At 37.0% G+C, this 23544-nt stretch overlaps 1 protein-coding gene across 2 annotated transcripts in view; it reads left to right on the plus strand.

Moving 5' to 3' along the window:
* LOC106951987 (carbohydrate sulfotransferase 8-like) overlaps positions 1-23544 on the plus strand; it is a 177783-nt gene that overhangs the window by 24370 nt on the left and 129869 nt on the right. For both annotated transcript variants that reach the window (XM_015039803.1, XM_015039802.1), the window contains exon 2: positions 4100-4293. In XM_015039803.1, coding sequence (XP_014895289.1) covers positions 4100-4293 — 194 coding nt within the window. The remainder of the gene's footprint in view (positions 1-4099; positions 4294-23544) is intronic.

The following is a 23544-nucleotide window of genomic DNA, read 5'->3' on the forward strand; positions in this document are numbered from 1 at the left end:
AATTTCAGAACTCAGCGCACACCATCTTTCTCTCATCGCTGCTATTATTTTGAATGAGCTACAGATATGAATCTCGGAAGGATCGGAGACGACAAATAGCCCTCTCATATGCTTCAAACGGGTTTTGGATCGGCTTTACGGATCCTGAACGGGAAGCAGTTGTTCGGACTGCATTTTTCAGAAAAAGTGATTGCTTCAAAGTCTCTCCTTCACGACAGTTGGCAGACAGTTGCCTGTCAGTTGGCAGAGAGCCATGCTTCTCTTTAGAACTACAATGACTGAAGGTTAGAACTACAACATGGCGGAACACTCGGTGCCTACTGAAGAAGGAAGAGCTGAATGTCAGAATTACAACATCGAGGAACTCTCAGTTAATACAGAAGAGAGATCAGCTGCTATTTAGAACTACTTGCTGTTTTGGGCATTATATAGCTGGATTAACCAAACCACTGTTACACATTGGATTAGTGCGGCAATTTAAAATGAAGCTTACTGAAAATTTCAAAATAAAAGCCTTGACATTTTTCACATCTGGTAATTGCTCTTTTGGGCTTTATGTGACTGGTTTAAACAAATACTTATGCTAGGGTGCATAATCTATAAAAAAAGACTTGTAAACTTTGACAAAAAAAAAAAGCTCAAGGAGGAAAACGGGAAACAGCCTGTTCCTCATGCTCTATCATTGACAGAGCAGCTTTGCCATAAATCACAGCTACTTTTAACATGCATGGCTTTGATTTCCAATCAGATAACATGACAATGATAGTGACCTGTGATAAAATATCAGCTATTTTTTTTTTCATTGCAATATTGAAAACAACTACATCTCCATATCTGCAGTTCTTAATGGTCCCTGATGTCAGTGTCTTTTGTTGTATAGAAAACCAAATCTCTCCAGCTTTACTGGATATTTTTTCTAAGAAAGGTCCTATGTACTGTCACATCAAGCTACATACTCGGACATTTTCAGGGACATTATTTTCCTCTGTGACTCATTCGGTATCCTGATTAGCCTTGTACTTTCAATTTAATGCTTAAAAAATACACTAGACCAAAGAACGTAGGAGAATGATTTCTTTATTTATTCCCCAGAATGAGATGATGTTGTTATGGTATTAATATTTTTTCCAAAAGAAAATATGAGGTCCAATAAAAAATGGCATTTCATGTTATGCTGATGTTCCTTCTGCTCAGACAGTATATTGTTTATAAGGCTGGAGAAGGAAGCAGATTAACTAATTTACCTGTGTTGTTGTTATTATTATCATTATTATTATTATTATTATTATTATTATTATTACTACCATGTTTTCATGACGAAATATCTCTCGTCATAAAGAAAACAAAAATATATTGAGAAGATAGTGCTGTATGGTTTCATATTTTATTTAAAATGATAAAATGGGAGCAGTTTTATTGATCAGCTTTAGTATACACTCTGAAAATATATTGAAGATATAAAATTTAGCGTCATCCTACGATTATTATTATTATTCTTTCACTAAATAAATACTTAGACAATCCCCTGTCAGACATAGACTGCAGTTTTCTTAGTAACTACAGAGAATTATCAGACAGTTTTATGTTGCTGTTTGTGAAAGACCCAAGTGCAGACAGTGACTGTGGCAGAACAGAGTTTGCTACAGAAACCTTACAGGGGAATTGTATGAAGAGCAGGTCATGGAGTTCAGACAGAATAACAGAGGGAAGGAACAGCAAGGAACATTATATGAGCCTAAATACATAGGCAGAGGTGGAAAATGACAAACGAACCAAATGAGCTTATCAGAAGAAATGTGGAATAGATGTCACAGAATGAAAGCAGAGAAACTGAGGAAGGGAGACTAATTAACATAAAGCAGCTGAACAAAGACTCAAAATGGACTACAAACCCAGGGAGAAGACTTAGATCTAACAACAATAAATCCAAATGCACAAATAACATTACAGAAGAATAAAGTAGAAAACTAAATACAAAGAAATGAACTAAAATGTCAACACCTTGCTGACGATGTCAACCACAGAGAGACTGAATATGGCAAGACTTATGGAACATAAATGAACAACAACAAGTGAGCGAAACCCAGACGCAAATGAAAACAAAAAAAAACAAACACCCAAGGATCATAAACAAACACACTTTCTACTCTCTACAGTGTGATCAGGCATCTACTTAATTTGGTGTTCTGAGAAAAAATGTGAAACATGTTTCACCTGTACATTTCCCCCCCACAATTTTCACAGGTTAAATCCAGATACATAATCTAACTACTACGTGTGAAACACTTGTTGCTACGCCATATAATTTGTATTTGTGAAACATTAGAAAACATTCCACATGTGGTAAAATGCTTAGCCACAAAATAGAACTTCCACGTTTCACATTACCTTACACAAAACCCCCACCTTATCTACTGCATAGTGGGGTTTTTTTCCCACACTACATTTAGTTTCCACAAATGGAAATGCATATGGAAAAAATGTATGTTCCTTAAGGTTTCTATTGCAATCATGTTTTATTAGTTTTAACATCAAGACGTGTTTTATTTCTTGAAAAGTTCAATGTGAGTCTCGTAAACACAGATTTAATGAACGAGTGAAGTGCTGTAATACCTCGAGCTAGAAGCTCCCAAGCAACGCTGCTGGGTTGAGTTTTTGTTGTGAACTTGGTTGGAGCTACTTCCAATTTGTTTGGGTCATTATGGTTGAGCTGAAACTCTTGTGCAGTTGTCATGGTGAGAAGAAAAGCCAAACTAAATAAAGAAAGCCCTACATTTCTCTCTTTTCTTTAATTCAACAATTTCGGTTCTTGACAGTCATGCCTGACCACAGAGAAATCCATTTTTGCTGTTTTTTCCTGTTACCCACACCTTGCTGGTTGTGCATTTGCTCACAGTTTTCTTATAGACTGACTTCATTATTATTCATATAGAAATGAATAATAATGTTGTCAGTAAAAAGCAAGTGAAATAGGTTGTAGAGTTGCCTACAAATTGGAAATCTATAACTACTTTAATCCCTCGCACTTTCACTTGTGAGAACAAGAAAAAGTGTGACTTCTTTATGAAATAATTATACTGTGACTCTTTTCTGAGAGCTTCGAATTTGTCTGTATGTATTGTGCAGCTTGACTGTTGGTCCAGCTAAATTCATTTCGGGGAAAAAACTAAGTTGTTGTTTCTGGCGTTTGTTCTGCTAGGTTTCCTTAAAGGAAACCTTTTAACCAATTTGAATATTAAAACGACCTTGAGTGCATTGTTGATAACTACGGTTAATTGAATCTATGTGACTGAATCAAATTGTTTTTTTCTTGCAAAGTGTCTTTTTGTGACATGTGCTTTTAACTGTCTCTAAATAAATAAACTGAACTGAAATCTGTGGATCTCGAAGATGTAATTTCAGGGTTTGAAATGTAAAAAAATTTAACTATTAGAAAAGATTTCAAAACATTTTCCAAATTTGATATGACATTTATTTTGTACAACACGACAGAAAAACAGACAAATAAGTTTAACTTCAAGAAGTGCAAAACCCTGGTTGCATTTAGTTGTTTTCACTCCTGAAAGCAAATATGCTGAATCTTATCAACCTTAGAAGTCTTAGTAGAATTTTCTTGAAATTTGCTCCTTCACATCATTTAGACAAAGCCATAGTTTGCACAGAGGGGTCAAAGCATGGAATTAGTATGATTGTATAATGTACAATAAGAAAATAAATTAACCAATTATTAATTGATTCATTTCTTCTAAATATAGTCAATAGTAATTCGAAAAAAAGAAGAAAAACTCGATGTTCCCTAACTGAAGGGGACACCAGGTGGATCAGTGGTAGAGCTCATATTCAGAGGCTACAATCCTCAGTGCAGTTATTATGCATCATGTTTTGTTAATGAAATCCCAACAAATTACCATAACATTTGTGTTTGTGATGTGAAAAACTTCAAGAAGATTGTATGAGCTGAAGAAAATCTATTTATCACATTTAAGTTGGTCTGTGTTGCTAGGCCTGCTGCTTGATTTTGCACTGTTATAAAGATGGATTAAACTGAAAACAATCTAAAAGCAGTCGTCATTTCTCTCTTTTTTTAATATTTCCCCAGAACCTACTACATACGTACCATACTGTGCCGCATTATGGTGTGGATGAAGTTAAGGATGGAGATGGATTCCCTTTGGATACGACTAAGAAGAATGCCCCGTGCCTTTTGGTTCATCCTGCTGTTTGGTGTTGGAGTTGCACTTCTCTTCCTTCACATAGAGATCCTGTCAGAGATGTTCCTACAGCAAGGCCCTGGTTAGTCTCTACTTCTTTTTTCTTTTTTTGCTAAAGTTTGATAAGGATGATTGTAGAAGAATACTCACAATCAATCTTGTGAGTGCTTATCCTCACCTGGATGCGATTTTCTAATAACGATAGATTAAACTGATAAACTTTCCAAATAGAAACTAGTGTGTTGAAGAAAGCTCATAAAGCTGAGCCTGAAATATATACTTTATTTCAATTACACAGATGTTGCCTTGCATAACTTTAATATGTGTGTAGGTTTAGGTATGCCTATTCATCAAGGCTTATTCAAGTGCAAGAGAGGAAAATATGGCAGGATGTCTGATGTCCCTGATCTCAGGACCTTGTAATCCATCATAACTAATCTGTTGTGTTGTCTCCTACAAATTTACAACTTGGAAACACTCATATCCTTTATTGGCTCATGTTGATACTTTACATCCTGCTCATCTTAAAGAACCCCATGGTGTCCATTGCTCTGTTGCATAGTGGGAAAGGATAAAAGGGAAAGGAGGGAAAAAGCATAACAGCGTTCAGAACTGGTTTTAGGCCTATTTGTACATTTTTAGAACTAAAAATTGTATTTAGGATTTTTATAGCTATAGAAATTGGTAGGTAGGTTTGAAATTGTTAAAACCTGAAGGCAAATCTTCTGGAACTTGGGTGTATTTCCACAGCTGGATCCTTTTCCAAAAACCAGGGTCATCTTCTGGTTACAGGGCCAAGCTGTTGTTTGGAGTATGAATCTACCCCACACAGCAGCCTTGATAGCGAGGTAGTGCGTAAGTTTTGATGGACCCTGTACTACAGGTGGAGTTTTGTTTTTGTTAGATAAAGTATTCGCAGCATTTTGTTTCAGACAAATCCCAACTTAAGCTTCTGCACAGTTCATGTTTTGTATGAACTTTTAATTATAAAAGAGGAGTAATTGGTGTTGCCTTGCAAACAAAACAAATCTATCATGTTTAACCTTTAGATTCAAATACCTTCACAAGATCAGCTAACAATTTTAGGAGTAAATAGAGTGAGTCGAAATACAGCTTCAACAAGGCTTATACTGTCAGATTATCTGAATAAAAAGTGTAGCAAACACTAAAAGCATTAGGATCCAAAAGGTTACCTTGTAAATATTTTAAAAACACCATAGAGTTTTTTTTATAGATACAGCATGTGCCGGTGATTTTACTTGAGTTTATAAAAGATAGAAAACTAACTCAAAATATATGGAACTTTTCTAAAGGCATCACAAGTTTGGGTAGCAGGTTTGAGAAAATATATGTGTTTAAAACTGTTTAATCAGAATGAATGTGGGAGGAATGATGACATTAATCACCGCATTAGCTGACTTAATTCTGGACATCAGGGATGTTAGGAAGATTTATAAAAACTGTCCAACATGAAATGTGTCTTTTTCTATTCAAAGTTCTTTCCAGATTTAATTTCTAAATGGGGAAAACTTTATCCTAAAATTGTGACATGGCCTGACCCTGTTTGACTCCCAGCACTAAAGAGATTGGGGCTTTAAGCAGCCATAATGGATGTGTAAAACTAAGCTGGTTCATGTCTTAGAAAAAATGAGATCAGCTATGAGCTTATGCACATCTTTGGCTTTGCAACAACACTTTCAGCTAAATGAAATAAAGCATTATTTCTGTGCCTCTTCTCTCGTGTCTACTTTAATACTTAAACCCTTTATGAAAAACAATCCCTTTTACCTAAAATTACACAGAAATTAGATTAAATTATGGAATCTGCTAGCTTTACTGAATTTATATGCTGTAAAGGAACAGCTGACAAACACATCAACCTGTTTTTCCTGGAGATAAAATCCTCACCAGCAGAAAACAAGCAATCCTCTGAATATCTACAATATCATGTGTCAAGAGCACTGTGAATCATTACAAAGAGGAGCAGTGTCACACTCCACGGCAACAAGAGCCACTTATCCAGAGTGCAATCTCCCCAACCCTTTAATATTCACTCGATCAGCGTAAGCTTTCAGGTCCAATTTTGCCTCCCCCCCCCAAAAAAAGTGGAGCTATTACAAGAACACAAACATAGCAAAGACCCAGAAACACACACCAGGCACCCTGCAAGACAAATTGCTATTATGTAAGAAACTAAAAGAGGTGACAACTTTGATATAATAACAAATAGTTGGTTGGAGGAAACATACCATTATTGGATAAGTAGATATGCGTTTTGTTTTCTCTGTGCTGTTTGAATAATAAAAACATCTGGAAGGTAAGCTCCGGTTTATAATTTTGGTAAGAATTGAAGTGATGGAAAATGACTAATTAATATGGAAGTGTGGATTAGAGCTCTGCAAATGCAAACTAAAGTTCAGATCTGGATTTAAAGACTTACTACAAAGTTAAGTAAAGTATTTGAGGGATTTTAATTACCTAAATCTAAAATTAGATCACAGACACACTTATTGATTGACCATAAGCATTTTCTTCTGCTAAAACAGAATCATCCAAAGCTCTCATCCCAGGCAAACCTCCAATTGTATCAGCAAACTCAAAATAAAGGCAGAAAACTAATTCAATTCAGCTCAAAAATACTTCATTAATCCCAAAGGGAAATTAAACATTGTTGTAACTCATCATATGTGTCACAAGCAATGTTGTTACAGATGGTGATGGCTGGGGGCAGGAAGGGTCTCCTGTGACTGTCTACATTACAGTTAGAAGTTCTGAAGAAACTTCTAACTGAAGTTTCATGACAGCCTGATGAAGGGACTGTTTAGGGTTGTCCATAATTTTCTTCATTTTATAAAGAACTCGGTAACACTTTATTTGAAGGGGGTTGAATAAGACTGACATGACACTGTCATAAACACCTGTCATGAACATGAATAAGCCTTCATGAATATTTATGACTGTTGTCATAAAGCGTCATTCGGTAAATTATGACACTTTTAATACAAAGTTGACATTATTCAAAATGTCTTTGTTATGACAACTTGACATTAACCAAGAAATCATTACTGATGTAAATTTGTTATAAAAGAATTACTGATTGCACTTTAAAAATTAGGTAACTTTATGTTATTAAAGGTTTAAATAGTAATGATTTCTTGGTTAATGTCAAGTTGTCATAACAAAGACATTTTGAATGTCAACTTTGTATTAAAAGTGTCATAATTTACCGAATGGCGCTTTATGACAACAGTCATAAATATTCATGAAGGCTTATTCATGTTCATGACAGGTGTTATATCATGTTTATGAAAGTGTCTCGACAGTCTTATTCACCCCCCTTCAAATAAAGTGTTACCAAGAATTCTTCTTTGCACAATCATCTTCATATGTTCCAGAGCAGTCCCAAAGCATAACCAGCCTTCTTTATCAGCAGTCCCAAAACATAACCAGCCTTCTTTATCAGCAGTCCCAAAACATCACTAGCCTTCTTTATCAGCTTCTTGAGCCTTTTAAGTCACTGAATCTTATGCTGCAGGTTAGGCTAAAACTAACCTGTATTTAATTTACAGCCCAAATAACAGATTGAAGTTTGTCAAGCAGTAACTCAGTACTACTGTAATGCAGGCATGAGTAAAACATTGGTGGAGGAAAATTCAAAGCAAAGCTCTGTGTTGCATTGGGATTCAAAGATTCACTCTCTGAACTCATGAAAGACTGAGGCGCTGAAGCTTGATACTGGAAACACCAAGCCAAGTTCATCCTCATACTGAAGACCCATTCACACCCACTGACTATCTGTAACATATCTGCAGAAATATAAAAATGTTATTTCTTGCATGAATCCAAAGTGGTCGCAGGAAGCTGAAAACGATGAGCTGAAAAACTGGAGGTGATTATTATGAAATGATCTAAACTATTTAAGTAGTAGTAGCATTTTATTAATAACCTGCTCAAAAAGATTGCATCTAATCACAAGACAAGTATATTCCTGGAAAGAGGTCAACGCTTTAAAAAAGACTTGCCACACAACCATGCACAGTATGCATACCTAAGAGACACCAGTTAAACTAAAATTCATGAGTTTTGGACTGATGAAGCCAGAGTACCCCCTGCACACACAGCGCTAATGCTGGGACTCTAACCCAGGACCTTCTTACTGCAAGGCTAAAAGGCAGCGCTATCAGCTGTACCACTGTGCAGAAAAAACCTACATTAAAGTTAAATCTAAAATAATTATGATCAAATTGCAAAAAAAAAAAAAAGAAAAGCAGTGACATTATTCTTTGGACGCAAATTAGTTATTTTTTCTCATTTGACTGCTAGCTATTTTTTTTCAAAGATGTATTATCAGTTTTTAATGAGATTTGCTGCCTAAGCACATCCTTTTGTTTCTTCTACTTCACTCCTACTTTAATATTAAAGTAAGAGTTTCACTTTCCTAAATCATGCATGAGGGACTGTGTGCTGTATAAAGAAGGCATTGGCAACACTGCCTTCACAGCCTCACTCTCTGAAGCACAATGAGCAAGCAGTATCTTGCCTTAAGCTGTGGTGCTTCACCCTTGCAGAAGCTCATATCTAATAGAGCTGAGTCTTAATGCATTGGGTGTCAGCTTTTATCTGCCTTCCGTTCTTTCTCTAGCTCTTTATTTGGTTTGTTTCTGAGAGTCTTGTATCCCCTGCATTAGATGGCCTGTATTATTGTAGTTGGAAAAACTGCTCTTTAAAGCCACGAGTCACCCCCTGATCTTTGCTCAATAATTGTTTGAGGACAATTGCGGAAACAGCAGCCACTTTCTCACAGAGCAGTTTGGATAAATTTGCACCACTGGGCTTTTATTTGTCTTTTTTTGCATATGGCTTTAGGAATGATGACCAGCTGCTTTAGGGAGTAGAAGCTCGGTATGTTTGTCATCTCACGTGGCCAAGCACAGTACTGTTCACAAAAGGAGGAGAGAAGAAAACGTGCGCTTAGTAGAAAGAAAGTTCTTTCTGCTATATGCGATCTTTGAAGTGCATTGCAAAACAGTATCCTACATTAGCAGTTCATTGCCCCTTGACACCGCAATCCTTTTTCATATATTTACTTTAAATTTACTTGAATTATATCTAACGGCTCATCCACAGCACTTCTCTTGCTTCCAACACACCTGTGAGGTGTATTATCTGTATCACCAGTGACATGCTGTCAGAAAGCCAATTTTGAGAGTAGAAGGAGATGATGTACAGCACAGAAGGTGCAATCAGTGCCAGAAACAACCAAACAGAAACAACTGAGATTTGACTCGCTTAGTAAATACTCTGGTAATCCATTGATAAATATTATCCAGAAGCAAACAATGCTGCTAGAATGACTCATTTTCAGATTATTGAATCTAGCTGAATGTTAGTTCAAAATACGCCATTGTTGATGTTGGTGTGGTTACTACTATAATTAGAGATCTTCTATGTACACATATGTTTTCCATTGATGCACTCATGAGAAATGATTCATTTAGAGTGAAAAGTCTGGAAAACAGGTCCAATTTGTAGTATTATTAAGATGCAGAACTGTTCAGAAGTGAACAATACTGACGCATTTCAGGAAACTACAGCAGAATTTTTCACTCAGCTTGTTCTGTTATAATAACAAAATAAAACATAAAATTGTTTATTTGTACTTCTGGATATGTCAAAGGATGTAGTAGTGGAGAACGTAAACAAAAGCAGGAGGCACAACCGGAATCATGTCAATCAGTTTATTTGGAGATTTCCTTTTGATTTCCTCTTATGAAACCAAAAATTGTTGCTTGTATTCACTCAAAAGTGACAGCCAAATCAGTTTCTGAAACACCTTCAGGTTTATACAGGAAATTTAGGATTTATTACACACAATCCCTCTTCCTTGCCTCACACAAAAATTTGTATGTTGAAAATCATACCAGCAAAATCTGCAATAACAGTGAGAAGAAGTGTTTGACTGCTTTGACTCTTAAACAGTATTTAGAGAAACTTCACAGGCCCAATAAAAATGTAACACGTTTTTATGAAATCTCAACTTGTAACACATCTAAAACTTGCTCTGGCCTGCTTTTCTCTTTGACCTAATAGCTAGAGCCATTGTCTAAAACAGCCTTCTGGTGAGTCATTGTCTTCAATAATTATATTCATTATATTCATTTCGCACCGCATGCCTGATGTTTTTTGTATCTAAAGGGTGGGTTGTTGGTAAAGCCTAAGGCTACGTAAACCTTCAGTTCACTAAATGAATATTGTAAAGCAGAATACAGAGCTAAATTAATTATGCATACAGGATTTACAAATGTAGTTTTCCATGCATTTAAACTCCATTATGGCACTCCTTCAATAAATTGTAAAGGGAACTTAAATGGGTCAGATCTCTGAAATAGAAACTGCATCACCAGACTAATGTTACATCAACATTTTATTATATGCTGAAGACATATAATAATGTAGCATCAGATTTATGTGTCACTTTCTACTCAGCAGAAATGTGAAATTCATATTTTTATAATCGGAGAGAATCAAAAGCATGAATGTGGTTCATATTTTGTTTTTTAGAGGGGTCTGACAGATCATTCATGTTCATTACATTAAACTCATTCAGTGACTTGGAAAAAGTTTTCATACCCCTTGAGCACTTTTGTTTGCCATATTACAAGCGCAAACTTTATTCTATTTTGTTTGAATTTTATCTTCTAATATATTTGCATTTATCGCTACACTGGGCCTTTACAGAGAAAAACAGCCATAAACCCTATCAGAATGCCCTCTGCTATCTCCCCACTAACCTCTGCCCACATCAACTGTGCAAGGAGCTGGGTTTTATGCATGAAGGAAAAATTTGATCTCTCTGTCAGAGGTCCAGTAATCCCTTAAGCCTTTTCTGTTTGCATCTTCCAATTAAGCTGTCTCTTAATGTAATTAGACTGTGGTCATGGCCTCTGCTGCAACAGGTCACCACTTCACTCATAAGAAAGTCCACCAGTGAATGTTAGTGGATCTCTGTCGGTTTTATTTTACCTGGTTTCTTTTTTCTCTTTGCATTGTGTGGGTAAAGCTTCACTAACAAAGGTTGCTTGTGTTGCTCTGGCACAGGTTGTTGTGGTTCTCCCAGAGCACAAAGAATGAAAAGCTGCAGGAAATAATACCTGGTTAAAGAAATCCAATTACATTATTTTGTAAAACTTTAAATGCAATTCTAAACCCATGGGCACAAAAAAAGCCAGTCAGCAGAGCTTTGCTGTAATTGTTGGGATCATATATATGGCATTTTGTATTCGTAGTGTAACCCAGTCCCAATTACAACAAACTACCAGCAAGTTTTTTTTCCATGTTCATCGAAGGTGGCAGGGAAACATTTTCTATTGACACCATGGTTGCACTGAAAAAGGAAAAAAAAATGAATTCATTGTTATCAGGTGTCTGCATCACTGTCTCCTGAGCTTCCTCCCGACCTAGGTCATGCCAATTGGATATAAAATGGAGCAGCTCAGAGGCAACAGAAAGGTTGTGTGGTTTTCCATTAACATTAATGCTGGGGGTTATGCCATGGGAGCCCTGCAACCTAATCTGTTTACCCTGCCATCTGATCCTGCCAACAGATTCTGAAACAGATTTTATTTTCCACATTTCAAGTCTGGCTAAGGTCAGGAGCGAAAAAACCCCAACAATAGTAGGGAGAAGCTCAAAAAGCTTAAAAAAAAAATCTAAATGTTTTCCCTCAGAGTAAGATTTTCAGAATGAGTGCACAGCTGAATCAACAATTTACATTTACAATCGTACTGTTAAAATAAAATCAAAATGTAAATCCAGGAAGTCTGAGATAACCTAAATAATAATTTGTAGGAAGAGGAAAGATGTGGGGAAAAAAAGAAACTTTAAGTTAGATAGAAAACATATCTTGTGATATTTCATAATATGGGTAAGCAGCGCATGGCTTACCCATCCTGCTGGTGGTGCTGGGAATACCATACTGGGAAGCCTCCTAAACTCCAAAGGAAATAGAACATAATGAGTCCAGACACAAGGTGGATCCAACAGTGAGATTGATTAAAAAAAAAAAAAACAACTATTTTTATGCAGTGATCACAAATATCGCCTTGTGGTGCTCTCATTCTTTTCCATTGCCAGCTAAGGCATTTTGTATGCCTGGTGGACTCTCTGTGTCCTAAGTAGGTTTATATGAGATGTAAGCAGGGATCTGCCTTACAAATAGGGTACAACAAAATCTTTAGTTCACATATGACACTGAAGCAGAACTCAATGACTGGTCTTCATTGACACAGCACAAATTCATTCTCTTAAATCTGACCTCCATGTGAAAAATATTTATGTCCAATAGAGAAGACATAAAAAAATCCTGAGAAATTGAAAAGGAGAGCATAACTTTACAAAAGTTAATTTTTTTCTCTCTAAAATCTACAGTAGAAATCTAAAGTAATTTGTTGCAGCTTGACTTGCACTGTAAGCAAGCTAGCACTCTCTTTGTCTCCCTTTTGAACAATCACCTACACAGAAAACAGAAAATAAACCTGCTATTCCTTTTTGAAACACTAAATGGTTCAATATTTTTTATCTGCAGCTGGCTTTTATCAAACAAGACCTAGTAATGCAACATTTCTGCAATTCTTTTAACCTCACATCATACGCTCCTCTTATCTCCTTCTCATTGTAGCTCCCTCTTCTGGCAGAAGTGCCATAGTCTTCTGAATTAGGTTTTCCTTTCCAATGCATCCCGGTGATGTTTTTTGTGGTGGCAGTGACACATAAACAACACATTTGTTTGAAGGAGGTTAAAAAATACTTTCAACCACCACTATCAGAGCAAGCATTTGCTAAAACTTAGAAGTTTGCTGAAATTATTTTAAATTGGCACATAATTTTACTGGAGTGTACAGAGTAAAGAAGCAAATCAATCATTTCTACCAGCCTGAAAGCTTTCCTGAAAGTTGATGGAGATACAATTTATCCGTATGCTTGTCTGCATAGTAAAACTTTGACGGAAGAGCTGATTTTGTCAGACAGCAGTGGTGTGTTGCATAAGCTTTATGATTTTTCCAATGTTATCACAGCATCCGTGTGAGTCTGTTAATATCAAACATAATGTTTCAGTCAGAAATCTTGTATTTAAAGCTGCTAACAAATCAAAAAGCTAATTTCAGGAAAAAATGCTGAAAGTTTTAGCATTGCAGACATCTTCAAGTAGTGGGGGAATACTACAAACTGGAGGAGACACAAAGAGAAAGTGGGAGGAGTGTAAGAGGTTATATAACCACTGCTCTCACCAAGGAAATATCTTGCAGCCTAAAAAGCAAAGGAGTGATAATAAATGCCATTGTTCAAGGTTGCTGAAGTCATTATACAGTCAGTGAAGGAAGGTTTTACAAGAATGCATATAGGGTTACATAATTATATCATATAATATAATCATAGTGTCCGTTAAACATTCTAATATAATATTGCATTTTTAGGCTTTAACATCTTTACATTTTTTCAGTTTTCTGTGGTTGTAGAACAATGAAATAATTTGTCCTGTAGTTTTCTCTGGCTTTAATTTGTAAATGGATGAGATTTATGCCAAAACCCAGTGTTTATTGCTCTCACATTTTTATAACTTCTGTTCTGTTAACTCCAATACATTAGATGGTAACTGACTAGAAGTTAAGAAGTGTTAAGGTGTGTGGAGTTCCCTTCCAGCCACTCTGTCATCGTCAGATTGTGCAGTGTTGTTCAGGCTTTTGGGCGGAATAGGAAGTTCACCCACAACACTCAACACGATCTTAAACAATCGTAAGAATGATATGTAAACAACAAAAGTTGTTTATTTGCTGTCCTATTTTGTGAAGGCATATATCCAAAGTTTTTCACATCATTATAAATTGAGATACACTAACACCCACCTGATGTCAGTTAAGTTTGATGTATGGTTGACAAGTTGGCGATATCCACGAGGCGCCAATTTAGGTCATTTTGAAACCACACCACTCTGCGTAAACATCTGCACAGACCAAATATCCTGCTCCACGCACCTCTGAAAATTAACTAAATGAACAGTTCTGTGTGGAAGAGCATGGCAATAGGTCCTCTTGGTAGAATATCACACAGACAAAAAAGTTTAAGGAAATGTTTGTGGAGGATAACAATGAGTTGTTGACATGGTCTCATGGCCCCCGGACACTAATTGTATTTAAAATATATTAGATGTGCTAGAAAAACAAGTCAGATAGCAACTATCGGCGACTGTGGCTGTGTGGGTAGAGTAGTCATCTTGCGATCGGAAGGTTGTAGGTTCAATTCCGGCTTCCTTCTGCCACATGTTGATGTGCCTCTGGGCAAGGCACTTAACCCCAAATTGCCTACCCATCTGTGACTGGGTGAATGTGACTCTAGTGTAAAGTGCTTTGAATGGCCAAAATGACTGGAAAAGTGCTATATAAGTTCAGTCCATTTAGCAATGCACAGCTTCAGCGATTTGTAGGCTTCATGTTTGAAATGTCAGGGTTTTTGAGGTTATCTTATGCAACTGTCTATAAGGTCATAATGTTTTGCTTAATTGTGATAGCTACTTTATATGTAGATCTTTTAGTGTTGAAGACAAATGTTGCGACAATGAAGTAAGAATATATATTTATCATAGTATTTTTTTATTCTAGAGGTAAATTTGGGCATAGAAAAACTTTTAATTTTGAAGTACAATATCTGTGACATTTAAATAAGGTCTACTGTACTTCCGAATATAGTAATTAAGAATTTAAAGTTTGAAATTCATTAGCCTACCCAATTAAACATTTTCTCTGGTGGCACCAATAACATTTGACTTGTTCCAGATAACATCTGTTCTCAAACCTCTTTTGGCAAGTTAGTTTTTGTGCACTAAAATTTTGTAAAAAAAAAAAAAAAAAAAAAAAAGGAAAAGATTTTTAAGCCTTTCTCTCAGTTTAGATATATGGACTATTATTGTACAACAACCATACCATTCTCCTCCTCTGTTAGAGTCATGGTTATTGTTCTGAAAGGGATTCCATATGATTGTTCCTGAAGGATAATCCTTGCTTCAGGAGCGGCGATCCATCCCCGCAGCCTGAATCCGCTGTCCTCATTATCAAATCAGACTTTAACCCATCCCCTGTCAGCCAGTGAGACACATTGAATGGATATCATTGTGGAAGGCTAAGACTTCCATCACTGTAATCCCTCTACAAAGTATGGACACTCTTAGAGGAAGATGAAAAGAGTGGCCCATTCACCATGTGTGTCATTGCAGAGGGCACAAGGAATGAAGTTACTCGAATCAGTGGCCTGTGCTGCTGATTCCTCAGCCCTCCCTCAGTCAGAAAAGAACAAAAGATTAAGCCCTCCTACTATCCAAGGTGATAACAAGCTGTCAACTTCTAAAATGTAATCTGCTGACTGCTGGAGGAAGTGGTGGTGTCAGTGGAGTGGGCCGCCAGCTGATGGTTATCTCCTGAATGGCATGCCATTGATGGAAAGAGCTGTGGCCCTGCTGGCAGATACATAAAAGCCACTTCTGTCTGGTCCAACAAAGAGGTCTGCATGGGCAAAGGAATCCATACTGAGCCAATTTTCAACATATTTATATACACATATCCCCTCTAGACCTCCCATCACTCTCTGATGTGAGCCACAAAGAAAAGCCAATGGAAATGATAAAAGGCATGAATAGTGCCCAATAGACTTGGGATGATAAGGAATTACCCCCTGACAATGCTGACAAGTGATGGGATGCTCCCCTCTGTCAGCATGCCTCTGGAGTCCTTCCACTGTGTCTAAGTCCAGATTGCTAAATGTAAAAGCCATATTGCTGCCAACACTACACCCTAATGCACCCTTCAGTGAATACAAGGCTGTGATGTGGGAGCTCTCCTCACGTTGCAGCCAGCAAAGCAATCCAAACTGGACATGGTCCAACCTTCTAACAAGGGTACTGTCAAACAGCTAATTGCCTTCACCTAGATTATCTTTCTGTCTCTCATCAACCTTGTTTTCCCTTTCGCCCACTCTGTTTGTTCCTTCTAAATGTTAAAACTTTAAAGTAGGTTTTAAATTACCCAGAGCTGCTGCAAGGTGGATAATAAAGCACATAGAGGCATAGTAGATCATAGTAATTACTAATACTGACAAGCTTTTATTGACATGTCAAATCTCTGTGTGGGTTGTCTCTTTGATAAGGTAAAGGATGTCATTTTCTTGTTTGTGTAGAAAAAGCAACTGTAGATAGTTATTTGACAAAGAAATACTTTGTCAAAAATCATGTCAGTCTGTTTAAAATTGGATTCCTCTATTTAACTGTTTTGATAATGAATATGTACTCTGACTTGTTTTTGCCATCCAGAGAAAATCACTTTGTAGACTTTTTTATCTTTGGATACCATTGATCTTATGGTGTACTTTGGTATGAAATTCTTTACTGCCAGAAGGTGCTTGAGTGATTACCAAGATAACAGATTGTCATGGCACCAGATGATAATGGAAATGGCAGGTCTTTATGCACCAGATGATAATTGAAATGACAGGTCTTTATGCGGAAAAAAACTATATAGTTACACTTTAATTTATGTATTAATTGTGGGATTTATGTATTTGAACTATACTCTCTTGCAAGTATGCTGATTTAAGGGCTGCAAAATGACTAGAGGCCTGTGGCTCAAGTCTCATAAACTATCTTTGTGTCATAATCAGAGATGAAAGGAACCCCGTAGGGGCAGATAATTTGAGTAAAGGATCTGTTGTTCCCTCTGAATTAGGGTGAATAAAGGACCAGCTGTCGGACCAAGGCACATTTCTATTATGCAGATTTACAAATGTGTGCAAATATTTCTTTTAAGATATTTTTCTAATACCAAAAAAAAAAAAAAACAATTTTGTAATTGCGGTGTTTCCATTAAACAAGAAATACAATTAAAAACATGTTAAATTCCCTGTTTACATGAAATTACCATAATAACCTGTTATTGGCTGGACAGTGCAACGTCTCCCCTTCCAGAAACCGTTGGAATTTTTCAGACGGCGCAAAGTGTGGTGGAATTACGGTACTGCAAATTTCACTGGATCGTGGGCGGTCCGTTTAGGACTTAAAGGTTTAAATTTCAAACTATTAATAGTACATCCAAACCTGTTTTCTTGCAGAATTATAATAATAACCATGCAACTGATTCCCATGACTTTCTTCTTGATTTTTCAACGACAGTGGTATGCATTTATAACCTACAGCAGTTCTGTATAGTAGGCACAGTGCATTGCATGGATCCAATGTGAAAATGTGATGAATTTGATATTTAACTCAAACTTGAAAAAAACTGACTTGTGAACCTGAGATCTGCTCTATGGCAAAGTCAGCAGTTATTTCTTTCCCAGTGCGAAGCAGCAAGACATTTCTATAAATACAGATTATTACATGCAGACAAAATACTGGTTGACTGATTTACCTTGCTGAGTCTTCCTTTTCTTGACTCACAAGTTAACTTTTTTTGACATGTACAATTGAGGTTGAGCATGGACAACCTGGTGCCTTTGTGGCCCAGAATGTTCCCTGATGCGCAGTTCCTGCAAACTTTGTCATCCTGTCAGATACTCTGTGATCCATGTCGTCCTGTGGACCCATCTGACTTTTCTCTGAACAGAACAGGCCAAATCAAAGTAACGAATAAAAGTAATTTCCTCAAAACTGGTCTATTAATGTGGTGCAGGTTGCAGATCGGGGTAAACACAATTGAAATATAATCTGTAATTTCGCCCATTAAGGAGAGGAAGTACAATATTTCTGTTCTGAGTACTTCCTCATTTCTTGCTGAATGGTAATCACATAGCACAAAATCAAAAATCTGTCTTATTTTTTTTTTTGTTCTGATCACACTGAGTAATACCTCTCTAATGTCTGGAGTGTTATTTATTACAAAATCATATTATAAACCAGATGAGTCACTGCTCACTCTTCCTCCTTCCTCCTCACCATCAACGCCAGGATTCTTTGACAGCTGTAGAAATACATTCTGTGTATGAACTGCAACCGGGAAATTTTTAAACTTAAGATGGTACATGCTTCTGCCAAGTTGGAAGCTCTATCACGGGGGTGCACCACACACTGGGTTGTTCTTATCGATTTGTATAGAGAGCATATACTGTATTGTTCATTGGTGAGAGCTGTCTCACAACAGCCAGAGCAATGACAGGAAGCCATGGACATGGCAGTCATGGTGCCAAACACTAAACAAATTAAAATGGATATAAATAAGTATAATTCAAACGATGAAGTCTTAAATCACTTAAAGCGCTGTCAGCCAGCTGTAGGAATAGTTAGGTTGGAATATGCCCAGCATAATCAGTCATCCTTAAAATTATTCAATGGTCATGCAGTTATGCGTGGGCGTACATCATGGATAAGCTGCTCCTTGCAGGCTGCTCACAGGACACAGCGCTACCACAATGAACAGCCACAATCTCACTGCAAAGTTTTGTTTATGCGCCACATAGTCGGGGGACTTTCACGCTCCATTAAACAAGCTCATTGGCACAGACAGTGGTTGGCATCGGTGTGTATCTGTTTATATGTTGCCCACAGACAAGGATGAGATTGGTGAGGAGACCTGGCTATTAAAAAAAATGAGAAGAGACAAACATCCACTGCTTCTTGATTGACCAATAATAGGCATCCTGTGGAAAACAATGTCCCTGTTGACCAACCACTTTTCTTAAATGGCACGAGTTTTGTCTGAGCAGAGCAGACGTGGGTAATAACTATTTATATTCGCACAGTTACATTTACTTGAGTAACATTTTGGGGGGAAAAAATACTTTTAGGAATAGTTGCTTTTCTATACCATATTTTTTAGTCTGACCTGATTAAAATTTCTGCATACTCTGTGTTCTACGAGACTGAAAAGACTTTTTTCTGCTAGATTCTGTAATTTTGTAATTCTACTTATTTGTATCATTTTTGTTTTAATCTTTAAAATACCATGATTTGCACATAGCTTTATACTTTTGTCTGTCTGATGACTGCATTTTAAAATATCAGATCTTCTGACCACTTAGTAAAAAGGCCACATATGTACTTACTAAGCACTTTTTTTTTTACTTTAACTTGAGAAATTTCTTGGATGGCCACTTTTTACTTTTACTTGAATGAATTTATGTTGTAGTGTTACTCTAACTGGAGTACAATTTTTTTTGTCTATTCTAGCCACCTCTGAAGCAGAATGAGAAAGAAAGGATCAAATGTGTCAGATTTGACAGCCTCAGTTTGAATGTATGTTGAGCATAGTCTGAAAAGCCCGTTAAGTTGAAATATAAGCAGATGTAAGACGACAATATTTCAGAAGGCTTTATTTATAATGGTGTGAATAATAAACAGTAAAGTAAAATTCAAAACAATAAGTTACAGTGAAGGATTCTTGTTTGTAAATAGCTGAACTATGTTCATGGGATGACTGACTGTTGTTGACTTCAGTTCATTTAATGTCATGGCGGCTACAGTATGACATTAACAGAGCTGTTTTCCATCAATATTTTTATATAGCACTTTGCAGTCAGGCAATCTGTTACACGAGAGTTGTATTTTTCTATTAACAATATATCTTATGACCCAGCTATTATTTAGAGCAGAACATTTACCACATTTTCTCACCTCTTTGCTATTGTCTGTCTAACAAAAGCTTTACTTAAATGCGTTTTTGTCATTTCAGAGTGCTGAAACAACTGCCATTCAAAGCTGACATTTTGATGAAATGAGATGGTTATACCCTGCTGGCCATCTGTTTTTCTGCAATTAGGCAGTGATTTTAGTTCTGACACATTAAATGAACCTCTTAATTTGACGTTTTTAGAAACAGTCTTTTAGTTTCTGTGTGTCAGTTTTCACCTTTTCCCTTTCAATGTCTTTGTTGCCATTTACACTGAGAACTATCAGAAAATTTAAAAGCTTTCAGGCATCTGCCAGGCACTTTTCAGTCTGCTTCCCGAGAAGCATTTTTACTCATTGTGTTTTACTGCATCCGACCAAGCCCATAACAGGTACTGGCCATTAAATTACATCAAGATAAATTGAGCTGTTCACTATCCACTTCCAATTTCTCAGTTTGGTGCAAAGGAGAATTAGACACAGATCCCCTCATATTTATTTCCTGACATCTCAGAGAGTTTGAAATGTTTTGTCTTCCTTTACCATTAAAGGCAACACTGCTTATTTTATGAACATTGACTCTGGGTAAGCTGGGGCTAAAGGACTTTAACTCCATAAAGCACTGTATGACTTCCTTTCGCTGCTTTCATCGTTGGGGATTTTGTCCATCTGAGCTGAAATTGATACACTCGCCCCACTCTGTCTCATTCTTGATACTGAAAATAGAACTCCATCTCTCACACCCATTTCTATTGATTATGAATCAGACTATATTTCATGACAAGACATTCTTTCTTTTTTTTTTTTTGCCAACTTCATTGTGGGTGTTTATGTGTAAAGAGGATTTTGGGGGATCCATACGAAATTGTAGAAGCACTGTTAAGAAATAAGCCCACTTCAATAGAGGGATTTGCAAAGCCCACTCTGAGGTTGGTGGGAGTCTTTTCTCTTTTTTTTCTTTTTTTTTGAAAGCTGCCTTTTTTTTCCCAGGCTGTTTGTGGCACTGTACTCCGCTCAAAGACTGGTGCCATTCAGTGTTCCCCTCAGCCATCAGCCACCAGATTTAAACTCAGCTGACACAATTAAAAAGTCCTCACCAAAACCAGCTGTGACTGTTTTATTGATTTCTGCCAAAGATGAGTAACAGAACAGCTAAAAGCTTCATGGTAAAAACCTTTCTCTTAATATATATAGGTACAGTTTTCAGATTATGGGATGCACACTAGGGCTAAGCCTAATACCACAACATACCAAGGAATGCATCATTGGTAGTTTAAGAAAACTAAAAACCATGGTCACAACAGGGATACAGTAATATGTTCCAAGAAACACCAATCCCATTTATATAGTCTAAAGTTGCTGAAGCGCCTAATTTATAGGTCAAACATCTAAGTTATACAGATCATTTGTTTTAGTTAGAACATTGTGGAATGTAAAATTTGCTTGTCAACTTATGATTGTCCAGGACACTTGATATGGACAGTCATGGGTTGAAAACTAAAGGACTTTCACTATATTAGGGTAACACTATTATCAAAAGCCTCTTGACTAGCTATGAGTGACATTTCTGTTCAGCAACTGAGAGCAGGCTGATTATTAGCCATCTTATTAACCAGCTAATAATACCTTGTCATGCTTGTATTAAAGAGTAAAGTTAAATATTGGATAGATATGAGATGAGATTGGCATAGCGACTGTGATCAATATGTTATATTATTTGACCAGAAGAAAGAATTATTTGATCTTTTCTGTTGTACATAAAAACCTTATTAATTTGGTGTACTTTTGTGCTGCGCAAATAATCAGCTTTATAAAAATTTAAAAGATCCATCAATCGATCAATATAGGCTTAAACCTGACAAAGACATGTCTGGGAATGTCTATCCAATCATGGTATGACTGACCCTTAAATGGCAAGTCTATCAATTCAGTGCACATAGAGAAGTGAGGCGGCATTAATTATGAGCCTTCAAGTTCCAAGGGACAGTTAATCTTTGTCATTTTGCTCCCGGAGACATTTGGATCTGTCAGTGAGATTGGAGCCAGGTCACCGCCCGTGACCCATAGCTGAAAATAAGCATTCAGCTCACGTTCATGGAACCTGTACCGATTTTTAGGTCCACACATTTTGCTTCAGGCTGCGTTCGCTCATTCACTAATGTGTTCTGCGGCCTGAAAAGTTCCCATGATTTAGAGTAGAAGTTTTACAAGTAGTAGAATTACATGCATGCAAATATTCTGTTGGACTGAAGACATCTATGACAACATTCTAATTGTATATTAAAGGTATTAAAGGCTTCTTGTCTGTGTTATTATCCTTTTTAAATCTGTTCTGTTCTATTATTTGTTTTTACCAACATTCTTTTTTTCATTTTCAGTTGCTATATTCATTGATTTTAAAATTAATTATTCTTTCTCTCATGAAACATTGTGGTTTAGACTTTGTCAAAGTGCACCATTTGAGTTGGGCGAAAATAGGCATTTCGTTAATGCTGCCTCTGTAACTCACAGATGCCAGTGGCGGCCATCGTACCCCAGGTGTAAAGCGTGGATTGATTCTTGCAGCCAAGCCAGGCAACAAAGCACTGCAGAAAAAAAAGCAGGGAGGACTAAGCGAGGCAACATTTTGACAGAACTGGGGCATTGCCTCGATTATACCTTCTCAGTGGCCCTTTGTGTGTGTTCAAATGCTTGGAACAAGACAGATCTTGCTTTACTGAAAAAATGTAGATGGCAAATATAAACCTTTTTTTGAAGGGCTAATGTTAAGATAAGCCATTGAGGCGTATGGTGATAATTACATGGTATACATTGTTACCATGCACTGACAGCAGCCCGGGAAGACAAACTTTGCATTAGGAGTCTAAGCTGCACTGCAGAATGCAGGGTCACAGGCACAGGTGTAGGCAATAATAAGGAGGAGATTTCAGAGCTGCTTAAGATGTTAATTCTGTACGTGTCTTCGCACAGGTTATTTTCAAATGCTCATTCTGTTTGCCTTTCATCTGCTCCCCTTCATGTTTGGAATTTATTGGTATCACAATGTGCCAACATGCTGAGCTGAACTCAGTAGAGAAAATGCCACCAATCACAAAAGTAGAGGGAAGAAAAGTAACTCGAATTCCCTCTAAAGTTTAAGGACTCTCTCAGCTTAAGTTTTGGGCTATGTTCAGAGATGATCGTAGGATGTCTGAAGGAGGAGGCATGCTGTGCCTCCTGGATTGAGCTTAGAGCATACAGGAAAGCAGGTCTTGATGTTGGCAGTGAGTGTGTGCCTAAAACCAAATATGGCTTGGATTGATTGAGCAGCATGGTTTGTTGCTGGAACATGACAGATGTGTTGACAGTGTAAAGTTCAGAGACTTCATCGACTTTATCAGTATAATCAGCCCTGCTCAGCTCAGGAAAACTCAACAGCTGCACCATTTGGACGCCCAGCTTCTGCTGCCTTCATCTGTACAGTTACACCATGGGAGGAGCAATATGAGCTCTCTGCTATCCTGATGGATGTGAAGGACTCAGCATGAAAGACTGCTCAGAAACCCCTCCAACTAGTTCTAGTTTATTGGATTTTTCAGGGGAGATGTTTTTGCTTAAAAGTCTTGTAGACTTTAATTTGGGCCCCTTCTTCTGCCAGTCCCAAAAATAACACAGCAAGGAAAATAAGTAGAGATGTGCCGATCAGGTTTTTCC

Source organism: Poecilia latipinna, unplaced genomic scaffold (genome assembly GCF_001443285.1).
Source record: "Poecilia latipinna isolate Pla-1442-1.1 unplaced genomic scaffold, P_latipinna-1.0 Scaffold485, whole genome shotgun sequence".
Lineage (NCBI taxonomy): Eukaryota > Metazoa > Chordata > Actinopteri > Cyprinodontiformes > Poeciliidae > Poecilia > Poecilia latipinna.